General features: G+C 54.6%; 2 protein-coding genes across 2 annotated transcripts; one reads left to right on the top strand and one right to left on the bottom strand.

Moving 5' to 3' along the window:
• Positions 1–8248: 8248 nt before the first annotated feature.
• Positions 8249–8623, bottom strand: CORC01_09358 (uncharacterized protein; the record flags this gene model as incomplete). The annotated part of the gene is made up of 1 exon (XM_022620987.1): positions 8249–8623. The coding sequence occupies one exon, from the start codon at positions 8621–8623 to the stop codon at positions 8249–8251; it is 375 nt and encodes a 124-aa protein (XP_022472509.1).
• A 3049-nt stretch (positions 8624–11672) lies between these two features.
• CORC01_09357 (fungal specific transcription factor domain-containing protein) lies at positions 11673–14673 on the top strand (the record flags this gene model as incomplete). Its single annotated transcript, XM_022620986.1, has 6 exons — positions 11673–11810; positions 11901–11967; positions 12059–12317; positions 12374–12541; positions 12591–12769; positions 12827–14673. 6 exons carry the CDS (start codon positions 11673–11675, stop codon positions 14671–14673), a joined length of 2658 nt encoding a protein of 885 aa, XP_022472508.1.

Below are 14673 nucleotides of genomic sequence, written 5' to 3'. Positions count from 1 at the left end.
TTTACTCCTTCAATGTCTTCAGGCAACGTCACTCCGAGGTACCATGGCTCAGATACCGCCCTGATGAACTTGCTTAACAAACCACAGCGGAGGCCAGAGGCACAGCATGAGAGTTGGTGATGGATACCGGCTAGCCTCTGCCAGTCACTCTCGTTCTACGCAGAGGCACAGGCAGAGCGGCCCTGCGCATTCCGCTCGCTATACTCGCTCGGTTTCGGCGAGGGTGGACTATTCACACCCACCCGCCCCGGTAACCAGCGGAAAGGTCAACTCAGGTGAAGAAGGCCGCAGCACAAACGCGGGCCGCCCGTGGTCCATGTTACTCAACCCCCTTGCCCCTCTCCCCCTCACCAGAGCTCTAATGGTGGTGGTGGTGGTGGCGGCGGTGTTGACGTCCACAGAAGCATACCTTCCTCCTCCCCAACGAACGAAAGAAAAACCTCGTTATGCAAGGGCGGGAAAAGAAGACCGTCCCGTCCCCTGCGCTGGTGTGGCGTCCCAGTCGAACCGATCGGGATTACGTTTAACGGGTAGGTAGACAGGCACTGGATCGACGAATAGAATCCGGATATCACCGCGATGGGCTCGTTCGGGCGAGATGACGGGGCAGACCTTGAGAGAGGGTGGTGTTCGATGAAGGGCAGACAGGCGACTAGCCGCATGCTCCGGGGACGAATACATCACAGTGGAGTGCCAGAATTTTGATAACTCGATATTACACAGCTACCTCGCTGCGGCCGAAAAGATTAGAGTACTCAGTAGCCCGGATACGCTGGGAACGAAAAGGCAGGCGGGCTTATCGAAAAGGAATGAACAGGGGTGAGACCTCTTCGTTCACAAAGTCTTGGAGGTGGTTTGGCAATGGCTCTCCCTCGCCCCTTGACGGAAACTTGCACCTTGTAATCAGAATGTTTTGGCTAGTTACGACATCAGAGAGAAAAGCAACCCGGAACCAAGCTCTGGCGTGTAACAGGCGTCGGTGTGTCTCCGTGGACTGACACGACACAACGCCCATGTACATGTCGGGCTGACTGCTGGCCATGCCATCCCGTTGCATGGTAGCTAGTGACTTCCAACAGGGCCAGATCTGGTATCGACGCGTCTATACCCGTACCGTGATGGAGTGCGGCTCGATTACCCCTTGTTAATCTCCCCCACAAACGCCCGCAGGGAAGCATAGCGACGAACTTGCGAGTACACTGGGTAAGAGGGGCGTCGGCGGACCAGCTGTTGACAAACTACCCCCGGCTGTGAATTCTGGCCAGGTTTGACGCACTTGCTGGCCTGACACTCCCCGGAAAGAAATGATAGTAAATGTTGATGGGGTGGCTGACATGGCTGTTGTCGATGGCTCGCTGTTCGCTGTATGTGATCGCGAGGCGTCGTCGTTGCACGGGACGTTAGCCCCCGTTTCTGCCTATATCGGGTCAAGACGACGTCGCCCCGCCTCCCCTCAGTAGCTCTCTGAACGTTTTCAATGCCATGGCCCAGTGGCGTGCCGGGCCGGCATTTCTTAATGGTCAGGTGTTGCAGAGCACACGTCGTAAGAGGAAGTTACTCTGTAGTCTGTACGAAATCAGGGTTCAAGACCTGCAGAAGTAGTGGATGTGTGGAGGAGTGTGGGGAGAGAAGGAGAGGAGGGGATATTGAGCGGAGTCACGAATCGATGGTGTCCTTTGACCCCAGCTTCGGACGGAAATCTCGAGTCAGAAGAAGGTGGTCAGGCTTCATTCCCCAATTTCTCCAATTTCTGCGTGGCCCGCGATGGTGATTGGTACGGCTGGAAGACACCGTTAGGATGGAGGTGACGAGTCTGACCGGGTCAGAAGACCTTGCGGGACGGGCGCGCGCCTAGCCGCCCATAAGCTTAAACAAAACCATGCAAGGGAACTTTGGAGTGGATGGAGGGCGAAGTCATCGGTGAGCAGTTCGAAACTGGTAAATCGTGATTTGTTGACTTTCTGAAAGAACAGAATTCTTGATGTTGCTGCCAGAGCTCGCGAACCGACGGTGAGCTCTGAGCAGAGTTTGATCATTCCTTGACCAGGTCCGATACCATCCATCCTCCCGCAGTCTGGACAATGACGGCGTGGGTACTGCCCCGACTCCTGCATAGCTACTTTCCGTGAACACGGAAAGCCCGGCTTCATAAATGAAGACAACGCCATGGCAGGCAGGTGAACCATGCCTGTCAATTCCGCATCGTAAATTGCTGGTCAGGCCGTCTTTCTCGATGCTACCGGCAGGTGTGGGAGAGCTCTAAGGAGACAGCTTGAGCCCAGGATCCTAACGTGTGCCTGCAAAGGGGCATGAAAAGACACCCCTTCGGATCTAGTGCCTGTATGATGTAGATTAAGTGACAATTCTTGTCGACTCTGGTGCGGCGTAACGTTGTTGCGCTGCCCAGGTTCTCCTACAAAACATGCCGCAACCTTTGTAGGGCTATCTTGGACGTTCCAGGCGGCCTGGCTGCCTTCGCAGCCGAAAACTTCCATGTCTGCTGTAGAACCATGCCTGACTGATAGCTGACAGTCATATAGATACTCGGTAGGTGAGCCGGTGCGAGGATCGACAGGACGACCCAGGGAATGGATTATTGAACAAGCTGCTAAGAGCGGTAGGTGACATTGACTGAAACGATATCGCAAAGGCTTTCCTGTGATACATACAGGGGAGCTGTAGTATTGGTTCATGAGTGGCTATTCCTTCAGTCCGGGTGGCGGCAGTTGTGGGTGTAGGACGGCCGCTATTGCTTGGCGACACAAGTATTCTCATCTTCCTTTCTTCTTTTTCGTCACATTACGACGGGCCTTACCATGCTGTCAGAGCCTCGGGGCCTTTCCAGGCGGGTGCCGAGCAACGTTGACGAGGACCCAGTAGGTTGAGAAATTAGATGCGGGTTTGCCATTCTGAGATTGGATGGCTGGAACCCGGAGCCGGAACCGGCGGTTCGAGAGAACTGCGTTTTGCTTCTTGCTCTCAGGCTGTTATAGGGCTCTTGTGTGACGTCTTGGGCCCACGCGTAGAGGTCAAGACTCGGATGCAACAATGGCATAGAGATTGGTGATGGGGAAAGGGCCGAAGGCGATCCGAATAAGGTAAAGAACATCCGACGCTTAAATTTCAGGCGGTCGTGTTGCTCCTCACCTCCGAGCTGTTTGGAACGCTCCAATATTCGCGCGCCAAGAGCGCGGACTTGCGTGAACAGCGCAAAGTTGGGAGAGAAAATGGCATCTCTGCTTGGCAACATACTTTCTCCATCGACGATCGATTCCACCACGTTGTGGGTTGGGGTTCAGAAGACGGGAATTGGATGCAGAGTCAAAGCTTATCTCGGCAACAGATCTTAGTCGATGTCTGATAATGGTGGAGGGCCTCTTCTCGAACAGTGCTTTCTTTCTACCACATTGGCAACCTACATTAAAGGAGCGGCAGCTTGAGCATCCGGATGGCCAATCCTATTATTACTGATGCATGCGTCGAGGGAGACACCGCAGCCACGTGTGTAGCACCGAATCTCTACCGTGGTGCTGTGCTCGGTTTGACATGCATTCGTGTTGAGAGTTGGGAGGCATGGACGTCGGCCCCCAATTTGGAGAATATGACCGTTATTCTTTTTGCCTAGGTGCAGTAGTGCCAGAAACTGTCTCGCAAGGTGAAGTGGCTATTGGGCATTGCGGCTGCATGCCCACCATCGGTCTCGGCCTGGAGCGACGCGGCACAAGCAGCAGGCCCATAGGGGAGCAATGAACCCCAGTCAGGGCCTTTTGGCTGCCGTTGTGCCCGGCCTGTGTCGTTGACCTGGCACTCTCGGCCGCTATTCGGCTCTGGAGTGCATGAGGGGACAAGGTAGAGCTTTGGACGTCATGTGTACAGATGCGGGGCAGGCTGCAATGAGGCTTGCCAATGTTGGCTCCTAGGCCGTCAAGACTTGCTCGACGAAGGTCTCGAGAAAGTGCCGGAGACGTCACCCGTGACTGAGGTCCCGCTAGTTGCTCGCTGTATTTGCGACTTTGGGCGAGGCCCGTTCAGAGTGCCCATCTCTTTTGTGGGGGATGCCCATGTCGAACAATAGACCAACATGTCAGTCAAGCCTGGGCCTATGGAGGTAGTCGTGGTACGAGAAGAACCTTTCAGCGTGGACAGCATACTTCGTTCGAGACAGCCAATCTATCGGAAGGCAAAAGTGATTGCTTGACACTGGTGACAGAGTTGAGACGGCGACAGGACTCTTGTGCGATGCTGGATATCAAGCAGAAGGAGTGGGGGGCGGGGGCAAGACAGTTGTGGCTTTGCTTCACAGATGGAATATGATGCTGAGGCGGATCTACAAGCAATCCGGCAAAAGCCCCGCGGGCTTAAGCTAGGGTGTCAGTGTCGAACTTCGGGAGGCGGACAGAAGTCACCACGGGTGACTTGCGTTGGTTCGACTCAGCAGTGGCTGATGTCAGTCGTCCATGATCTGGTTCAAAGCTCAAAGAGTGCTCTGATTCGAGCGGCAGTCAGCATGTGTTGCCGCTCTCAGTGTCGTCGCAAAGGGATCCACGAGAGAATCGAGAATGCGAATTTGACTCAACCCGTAGTTAACGGTTTCCGCATCTGGGGATTGAGTTGTTGCAAGTGCTTCCTAGCTACATCGAACGAACCCTAGTGGGAAACCCCTCCCCAAAGAATTGAGACGGGCTTGACAATGGGTGTGATGGAACCAGCAAGAGGACAAAAGCAGAAAGCTTCTCCGCATCGATCGGCATGGTCTCCGCTCTCCTTCGGCCGGAGGCTCCTCGTGCGATGTTCTCCAATTCTTCTGGACGTTGTGATGTGATGGCTTATTAGGCACACTAGGTGACGGAGGTGTTGCTTGTGCCTGTGCCTGTGCCTGTGCCTGTGCCTGTGCTATTTCCACTCCAAGATCTTTGGTCCCGAGCCGCCCCCCCTTTGGAGACAAACGCTGGCCAGCCGGGATCATCGCCATGCATTGACCATATCTGGTTGCCATGTGGTGCAATCCTCCAGTGCAGAGAGGCAGACAGGCGAGCTCACTGGGTTGAAGCGGCTCGCTGCCTGACACCGAATAGATAGGGCCCTGAGCTAAGTTGGACGGGCGGGTGGTTGAAGAGAAGCAGATTATTGGTTGAAGGCAGAAGGAGCAGATACAAGCTGCATTCTTATGGCTGTGTCAGGTCGGATCGGAGGGCGGCAAGGCGGGTGAAGTTCCTCTTCTATGCGGGATGCATGGCCAGAGCAGCAAGTCGCGGTCTCGACTGACAACGTCGATACATGGGATGCAATGCATCCGTACTTTTGTCGCGAAGAAGGGAAGAGACGGGCGCAGCGCTGTTGTCTTGGTCGGCATCTGCGACAAGCATCGGTAACATCGTTGATATCAGGCGTCGATCCGTACGCAGCAACAAAAAGTGATTGGGAGGTGTGATGTGGGTGGGAGGTTTCTTCACGGCTTGGGTACCCAGAGTGCCAAGGTCCTTGTGTATGCGTACTCGGTAGATACAAGTGCCTGTGGACGTTCTCTCACAAGATGACTTCAAGGCGGGTGTGGACGTCCCAATCGAGGAGTTGCATAGATATCCTCGGCACGGCAAGAAGAGAGCATCCATCCCAACTTCCCTCCAAGTCTTGGTCGATCTCTACATGTCCTTCCTAATGTGCAACTGTCTGACAGGGCGCACCACCCGCAGCAACGACGGAAGGCTCGCATTGCACACTTGCTCGTCATCGGTCAGTACTCAGTACTCAGTAATCAGCACGAGAGAGGGAAGGAGGCCAGGGCTGGAAGGAAGGATGGCATCCCGTCCGGTAAGAGTGAGGGCCGTGGCCTGTATGTGACTCTGTGCACTGTATATGCTGCTCGACAATCCGTCTAATCTGCAGCAACTTGGGTAACGACTAAGGTAGCCAGTCTCAAAGCCGAGACACCACCAGCAAACCGCCACAAGCAAAGGCCCAGAGGAAGCCCGTGACAGCCGGCATCGACTGTGGATTTCATCGTACTTACTCCGTACAGAGGACGTCACTCACAGTCTCACATCGAGGCATGTCATCTGCCCACTGGGTCATCGCGGTCTGGCCGTCCTTCTCACATTACATCACCCTGGTTGTTCTGTTGCAGCTCTCCAAAGTTCGAACGGCAGCCCACCTGCGATGTGTCCCTGACCCCCAGCTTGCCCCGATTATAGGCAAGGATCCTATTTCGTCTCATCTTCACCCCCCCTAGGACCCCAGGCCCCCAAGCCCCCATGATCCATCCCCCTTTTCAGCAGACATGCAGACAACAAATCATGCCGCCTTTCTGCAGCTGGGGGCCAATTGCCACCAGCTCAGAAAAGGGAATCTTTACGAACGGGCAATATGCATGGTCTGGGCACTGGACATATCTGTCATTACGCAACCGGTACTTCTTCCCACCTAGTCTCATCCGCGGCATAGTCATGCTTAAACGGTGGAGGACGGGCACGATGCCAAATTGGGCCCGTAGTGCCGTCAGGCGCACCATGGCGCCTTTCGGTATTCTGCCTTCTCTTTCTTTTTCTGCTTCTTTTCTTATTCCCATCGATCCGTTCGAGATCTGATACAGACACGACATGGGCATGTTTGGCGGACCGGCCCTTGATCTCGCTGGACCAGCTGCCAAGCGGACGTCATCTCACGTGGGTGGAACGACGCTAATAATCGACTGGCTTATTATTGACTTTGTAAATAAGTGTTAGCTAATCTGTCAAGTGTCAGTGTCAAACGTCAGAAGCAGCAGAGTAATGCTTGTGCCTGGGCTCGTGTGAAGCCATGTCGAAGAAGGAAAAATGACTTGTTGCGAGCACGACAAGGCTACGCCAAGGACACCCCTACCACAGAATTGATTCAATGGCCCGATCTTGGCGGTCGGGTGAGTGCCGGCTTGACCAACGGGGTCCGACACAGTGGTCTGGTACCATGCGTGATTACCCAAGGCAGGGGAACCCATCACTTTCCCGTGTCCCTTTTCCGCCCGTGCGAGTGAGTGTTGGATTTCCCGCTTTTTCGTGTAGCAAAGTCAGGGCTTCTGGCCTCACGGGGCGGTCTGCCGGGACGGGGAGCTTCGTCGTCTCCAATGGACAGGGCAAAGGAGGCCAGTTGGCGACGGCAAGTCGGGGATACGGGCTTCAGAGGCGTCCTGGCATTGGCAAAGTCCACCACCCTACCTATACTGTGTAAGTTGCCGATCTGATCTACCTACCGTGACATGCATGGTGATAGCACATTAGACGGCACGTTGCTACTTGAACGATCATGTTCGTCTGAAAGTCGAATGGTCCATCCAAACACGGCCCGTCTCAGCTTATTGGAGAACTGTTAACCTTGTCCTCCACTTGGCCGTTTCTTTTCTGCGTCGTGGCGCCCTTGGTAGACGTGATGCCGTAAGGTAAGTATCAAGCCAGCGAGATATTTCTGGGGAAGTGCATGCATGGCCATGTAAGTAATTTGGATCAAGTACCGGCCTTAATAGGTGCCGCCTGGTTCGATGAGACACCCATCAACCGGGCTTTTCCTGCGTCAGTGCATGGCTTTGCACGTCCCCTTGGAGGGGAGGAGGTAGGCGGTAGGCGGTAGGCGGTAGTAGCAGTACAAGGGGGGCCTCTTGGGTCCCATTCGAACTTTGAAGGGTATTAGATGTTTACGGAAGGTCGATAGCAAAACTCATGGCATTCTAGCACGATACGCCTCGGATCAGACTTCGATGTGGGTTGATACCGAATCGCTGTGGAATCGACCAAGACAATTCTAGTTACCGTGATGAATGAGGCCGAGACTGCCCCTGCCAGCGGACGAGTCCAGACGATCCAGAGCATGCTTGGCATGGTGGATAGAGGAGCCCGCGACTCCGCGAGTGCGTTTTTGGCGCCCACGTGTTGATTAAGTCGTGAGACGGCAGCGGGTATACTCGAGACCGTACGGATAGACGAGGGTTACAGCTTTGATGGGCATAGGTTAGATTGCTCGGATGCTACCCCAAGGCATGAGGGACAAAAAGGTTGATGAAAGACATGTGGGTAGATGGTTTCCGAGAAACGACCCATCTTTACGAGCTCATGGTGAGTTGCAGAGTCATGTCCTGGTTGCACTTGGGGCGGAACGGGTGTTGCGTGCCTTAGGGTTTGTCGGCCGCGGTGGAGAGTTACCACGCGCCGTGTACCGCGTAAGGTAAAGGTAGGTAGAGACCAAGTATGGTATCCGTAGAGAGGGCAGCATGTGCTCTCACTCAAAAGTCTGGAACCGGGGGATGTGCATGAACGCCGTGGTCGAGGCCATGGACATGGAGAGTTAGAGCCTTGGGCTCCGCGATACCAGTGGGCATATCTCGGGCAAATCTGAGAAGACGTGAGTTGGTGTTATTAGCATGCCTACAGTCTGGATGAGGCCTGTGGGGATCATGGGAAGGGCTGCGGAACACTGCGGAACCACCCAGAGTCCCTTGATCACCTCGGGTCTGTCCAGTTGCGGGAAAGGAGGGGTGACCTGGGGCTGACCAGTCTCCTCCGAGGATGCGACCGTACAGGACGGGGCCGGGTCGGGTCCTGCCCAGATGAGCGTGTCGGTAACTCTGGCAAAGGTCGCCGGGATATTCGTTCAACATACATGGACGATGAGACTGCCGTCGACGTCCGACGTACAATAAAGTTATGAATATATTTCCGCCTCTGCTGTCACATCACGGGCTAAAATAAAAGCCGGCAGAACTTGCCCAAGGGCCTTGCTTCCTTGTATTACATCAGTCACCAGTCGCTGTACCACCTCCATAGCTTTGAATGAGATTTGGTGAGGGAAGCAGCTTGAGTGTTGAGACAGCAGTATCAACGTGGGTACGGAGTACTGCCCGGGCAGGTGCTGCGGCCAGCCGTTGACTCGGGATTGGCGAGCTAGCCGTCCACCTTATGTTGACTGCTCGAGAATGTCTGTGATCCGACTTGTAATCTTTGTAGGGGTATGTATGTACATGGAGCGGCAGGCAACGGCAATATGACGGCGCAGTGTCCAGCTCATTTATCGTTTCTTTTCTTCTTTTCAAAACGCATATGGATGGACATACTGATTATGTACGGAAGAACTGTACTTTGGCAGACCACGGCCTGTTCCTTCATGCCTACAATTTAGATTTCGAGGCGTCTTTCTCTTCATCCGAATATCTTCAACCAGAGACAACATGGTCCACCATCGACAAACCCGGTTTTGGCAACACAGATGCTGTCTTCAATTGCTGGGTCAGTCCCCTGGTGGGTCCCATGCCGGGTCCCATGTCGCTCCTCCCATGTTCTTTTTTCTTTTCTTTTTTGGCTTGGCAGCTGCCATGCCCGCCAACGCAAACATCCCAGGTCGACTTGATCTGCAAATGCTCATCTTGCAGTGAGGTGGTTCAGAGGGTTCAGAAGGTTCACCCCTACCACTATCCGTGTCAATCACGGAAATACCGGTTATTACTCGCTCAATTTTCTGTTTGGTAAGCGAGCTTTACCATCCAATGTTGTAGAGCGGCTCGCGCCTCATCCTGCGCCGTTACCATGGTCGACTTTGACAACCCGAACCCAACCAGGCCCAACCAAAGACAGATATCCTGTCCTCGGGCACAGTCTGACTGTCTGACATCTGATCCCTACCGCTGGGAGCGGGTTTCCTGCTGTGCGTCTCCCATCTGGGCCCATCTGGGCGAGGCGACCTGTCCATCTTGCATCCCCCCCCTCCTCATTTCAGAGCGCGCTACGGCTGTGCGCTGCAGTGACGGCACGCGCTGCACTTGCTCACAAGCTCACTTTTTTCATCTCCAAAACCCCACACATCCCTCCAGCCTCCAACCCTTGCTCGTCCTCCATCGACTTCCATGCTCCCTCCAGCATGTATCCCCGGGTCGTGTGAGAGGAGAAGAAACGACGAGAGCGCCACAAAGCAGGTACATCACAGTCTGTTAGCCACGCGAGTCTGCAGCAGCCCGTCTCGAAGGGGGAATTCGCTCGGGCGGCTCGCGGTTCCTCCATGGTTCGTCGTGACCAGTCAGCGCTGACTGACTATCACGAGTATCCAAAAGAGCCAGAGCTCATCGTCTATTTTGTTGGAATGAAATTCTTGTCCCACGACATGGCACGGCATGACGGGACTTGTTTTATGTACAGAAAGAAGGTTGAATGCAGCGGCGGCGTCCATCTGCCTTGTCCCTGTCCGGCTCTGGTTTTTGCCTTTGGCCACGAGTCGTTCCTCTCTCCATTCTCGTACGGATACATCTGCCGCCTTGGTTCACAACACCCTCTCAGCACAACGAGGGCAGCTTGTTTCCTTTCCCGTGCCGACGCTCTCCGAGAGAAAAGTGTGATTCGGCATCGGGCTAAGTGCACTAGGCGTCGAGGAGTAACTTTGCAGTAGACACGAGGAAGACAAAGTAGACGTCGATAGCTACCTACCGAACGGAAAGAATATGCGAGCATTTCTCATGTACTCCGCACTCCGTTCTCCGTATCCGCACACCTTGGAAGGCTTGGATGGAAGTACCGGGCCAGGTACTCCGGGATGCCCATTCGCAGTGCCGCTTCGCAAATACAGAGCGGATACCCGTCTTTTGATGACTGGGTCTCTCGTCCGGGGCACACAGCGAAAGAAAAGAAGGAAAACGAGGCAAGGCAAGGGCTGGGTGGGCGTCATCCCAGTCTGCCAGCACCTGCGCCAGCACCAGCACCTGCCCGGCTCCCCAGTCGCATCTCGCCAGGCCTTGGACAGAACAAGACAAGCCTCTGTGGTCAAACCGCCCCTACCCCGGCCTCCACGCTACCGAAGCAGCAAGCAACCTGCCTTGCCCCATCTTTCCCCAACATCGCTCCCCCCTCTTCAGACTCCGCCCCGAGTGCCTCCTCTTCTCAGGCTCGCTCTTTCTCTCTCTCCCTCCCTCACGGTCTCGGCGCCTTCATTCTTCCTTCTCCTCATCCTCCCCAAGCTACCTAATAGTGTACAGATACCTATCGACCTACAGATACCTCGTACACACATCCACACTCTCTCCCAGGCTGCCCCCTTCGTGCAACCTCCCCTTCTCCTCTTCCTTGATTGGACTTGAGCTCCTTGTCAATCCCTTCCCCCTGGTTCTGTAACCGTTCCCTTTTGATCCCCTGCTGCTTGTGCTTGATGCATCCGAACTGCGTTCCACGCAAGAACAACGACTCAACGAGAGACGAACACACCCTAGTCGGCTGCACTAGCCACCTCCACATGTCTACCTAGACGACTGCTGGGGGGGCAAGACAGTCATCATCTTACCTACTAGTCCAGGCCTGGCTGGCAACCTCTTTACCTTTCTTTATTTCTTAACTTCACCGGTCCCCGATCCTGCCTCGTTAAACTGGCTTCTTGTCTGGTTTCTGTGCTTCTGCACTTCATCGCGAGCCACTTAACTCAGCTCACTCGCTTCACATCAGCTCGACCAGACAACCCCCAGGCCCTTCTGAACCCGCCTCGATATGTCCTGATCAACAACATCTTTGCCTTCCAACCGGCCTACGCTAGCTACTCGGCTTGCTGAAAATAACTGATTTACATCCCACGCCTGCCGGCGCCGCACCGAACCGAACCTGTTGACGAACCCCAAATTCCTTTCTGCAATCACCGACCCAATCTCTTGGATGATGTCGATGTCTGTATACGAACCAATGAATGGAACCCCTTCTCCCGGAATTCACCCTGTGGCCATGTCACGTCCCCAAGTCGGCATTGAGCGCCTGCCGACGCGGCGACTAAGCAATGAGCCCCGGGAGTCCATGAACTGCAAGTCATGCCGCAAGCGCAAGGTAAGACAGCATGACGACCTCTCAGTATCGCGCAAGGGAGAGTCTTCCATCAAATTTCAGAGCCGCCGTCTGACTTGAAGTACCCCTCAGATCAAGTGTAACCGGCTACGCCCATCCTGTGAAGCCTGTCAAGTTTTCCAGTGCCCTTGCGTATACGGTAAGCCAAGCCTTTCTATTCTTGTCGACAAAAGGATGGAATTAGGAAAGCTTGCTAGGTGGCTGACGTGTCTTGCGCTTGTCTCGATCAGATGCCGTGCCCAAAAAGCGTGGACCAAAGACAGATGTATTGGAAGCACTGCTGAAGAGGGTCGATGGGTTGGAGGCAAAATTAAAAGAGAAGAATGCTGGGGAGCAGACCCCAACCACGCCAACCGCCGCAGGAATCAAGGACGAAGAAACCTCACGAGCAGACAATGTACCCGACGACGACTCAAATCCCAAGCGTATAGCACTAGACCCGAAAGTGGACGTCGATGAGTCCGCCGTTTACTCACCGGCCCCGGCGAGGTAGGCCAGAATGCTTGAGCGGGATTTCTTGTGGGTTAGTGAACTGACTTTACTAGTGAGCCTTCGCCACCTACCGTTCAGCCCGATGCGTTGCTAGACACCTACTTTTCGAGGTTTCACTCTAAGCCCTACCACATTTTGGATGAATCTTCGGTCCGGCAACGACTCCAATTAAACCAACTACCAAATTACTTAGTCCATGGGATCTATGCCGTTGCGGCAAGGTAAGAATGAGCGCCAATGGCTCATCGAAGTTGCTGATCAGGTTGGTAGATATACACCGCATCCTAGTGGCTATCAGTCTGCTGTACATCTGAGTGAAGACTTCGCTTCGCGTGCAAGGGCAGAGATTGACACCGATGAGCCTTCAGTCGACGCGTTGCAGGCTCTGCTTTTGCTAGTTATTGCATTCACTGCAGCAGGCAAAGGCAAGAGGGCGTATATGCTGATGAGTAGGCTACGGGACTTGACAACAGCACTAAAGAGCGAAAGGCTAACAAAACGTGTAGCGAATGCGGTTGGTATGGCAATGGCTCTCGAAACTCATCGCGAGATGGACAACAATGCACGCGTCACGCCAGTCGAGCGAGAAATGAGGAGGAGGATTTTCTGGACATGCTATCTGCTCGATCGTTTCCTGGCATGCGGTTCCAAGCGTCCCTCTCTCATCGGCGACAAGACCATCCTTCTCCGGCTTCCCTGTTGGTCACCGAACCCTTCCGTACCCCCTATCGACGGCGAATTCTTTCAGTCTGGGTCCAATCTGCAGTTCCTTCAGGGAAGTGGGAAGAAGTCTCAAGGCAGCACGGGAATGCTCATTGACATTAGCCGCATTCTTGGTATAACAAATCGCTACCTGGCAGCAGGAGGGGTGAAGGGCGACTCGCACTTTCCGTGGCATTCGCTCTCAAACTTGTCCAAGATTCGTCAAGATTTGGACATTTGGGCTTCCGGCACCGAGGACGTTTTCTCAAGTCTCGATACGCTGTTTGGTCAACCTGATTCGACTATTTTGGTCCTGAGCAAACTCATCTACCATCTGATTCACTGTCTCATTTACCGACCATTTCTACCCATCGACCTGGCCGAGCTCGCTGGAACCGGTCAGCACCACTCTTGGCAGATTGAAGCGACAAACATGTGCTTTCTGCACGCGAACGCCATCTCCGAGCTTGTCGAACTCGGAAAGCAGACCGGCACAATCGAATGGCCGGCTTTTGTTGGCTACTGCATATGCACCGCGGGTACAGTCCATATCCACGGTGCCCATTACAACAAGAATGGCAATGGCGACTCGACTGTGTTCAGCTTGTCAGGAGAATTTCTGTCCAGAGAGATGCAGCAGCTGAGCGAGCTGCGATATGCTTGGGCAAGTGTCCAACATCAGAGGGAAACCCTGCAGGGAATCTACAATGCTCATTCCGAACTTGTCAAAAGCCTTGCAAACAATCCTCTGCGCTACTCTCCGGCATTCCACCTCGAGGATTTCTTTGATCGCTACTCCAACATTGGCGGACCTGGCGGCCAGACATTCAATTTTGACGCGGCAAACCTGAGCCTTTCTGATGTGGTTGTCGACTTCACTACAGACACATACACGGGCCACGATCTATACGCGCCTCGTGCCAACAGTATGAACGAACCCGAGCGACCGAGCCTCAAGCGCAAGAACACAGCTCCTTCTGGCCGGAAGCGTCCAGATGCAAAGGTCCTTTCGCCGCTCAGTACGAGCAATATCGCGCGTCCGCATGGCCTGCCGACGCCTTCTCACGTTCGTCATTCCTTTTCACACCCGACCCCGACGATGGCGTCTCACCCGTCACCGGCACTACTGGCGACGCCTGTATCCCTGCCTCCTCACCCCGAGACAATGGAGCACCGTTCGATGTCTGCGTCACACAGCCAATATGACGAAGCTGCGGCCACCAATGCGGCCGTAGCAGCGGCGGCTGCGGCAGGATTCTCCCTCGGACCTCAGAGCCACCAACAAGCCAACATGTCGGCGCTCTCCTCAAGTTCCTTCTCTCCGCAGTTCAGCTTCGCCACACCGGGAGCAAGTGGGAACAACGAAGTAGGGGGCAACTACAATGACCCCATGTTCGGCGGGTTGCCTACAAATGCATTTGGCAGTCCAGCCGCGTGGCACGGGGACGAAGGTAGAAACAAGGTAGCCGGTGTCGCCGCCCCCAGCCCGGGAAACAAGAGCAACAATGGAAGCACCGGCACTGGCCCAGGTGAGGAGAAGGACCCCTTCTTGAGCCTCCTGGAGCAACTCGCGGAGAACGAGCACCAGTTCGCCCGAGGGCCAGGCAGCGAGCTCGACTTCTTTTTCAGCGGTATTGGAGCGTCACAGTAG

Source organism: Colletotrichum orchidophilum (assembly GCF_001831195.1).
Source record: "Colletotrichum orchidophilum strain IMI 309357 chromosome Unknown Scaffold_84.1, whole genome shotgun sequence".
In the NCBI taxonomy this organism is placed as follows: Eukaryota; Fungi; Ascomycota; class Sordariomycetes; order Glomerellales; family Glomerellaceae; genus Colletotrichum; species Colletotrichum orchidophilum.
This window is presented reverse-complemented; position numbering and strand designations above follow the sequence as displayed.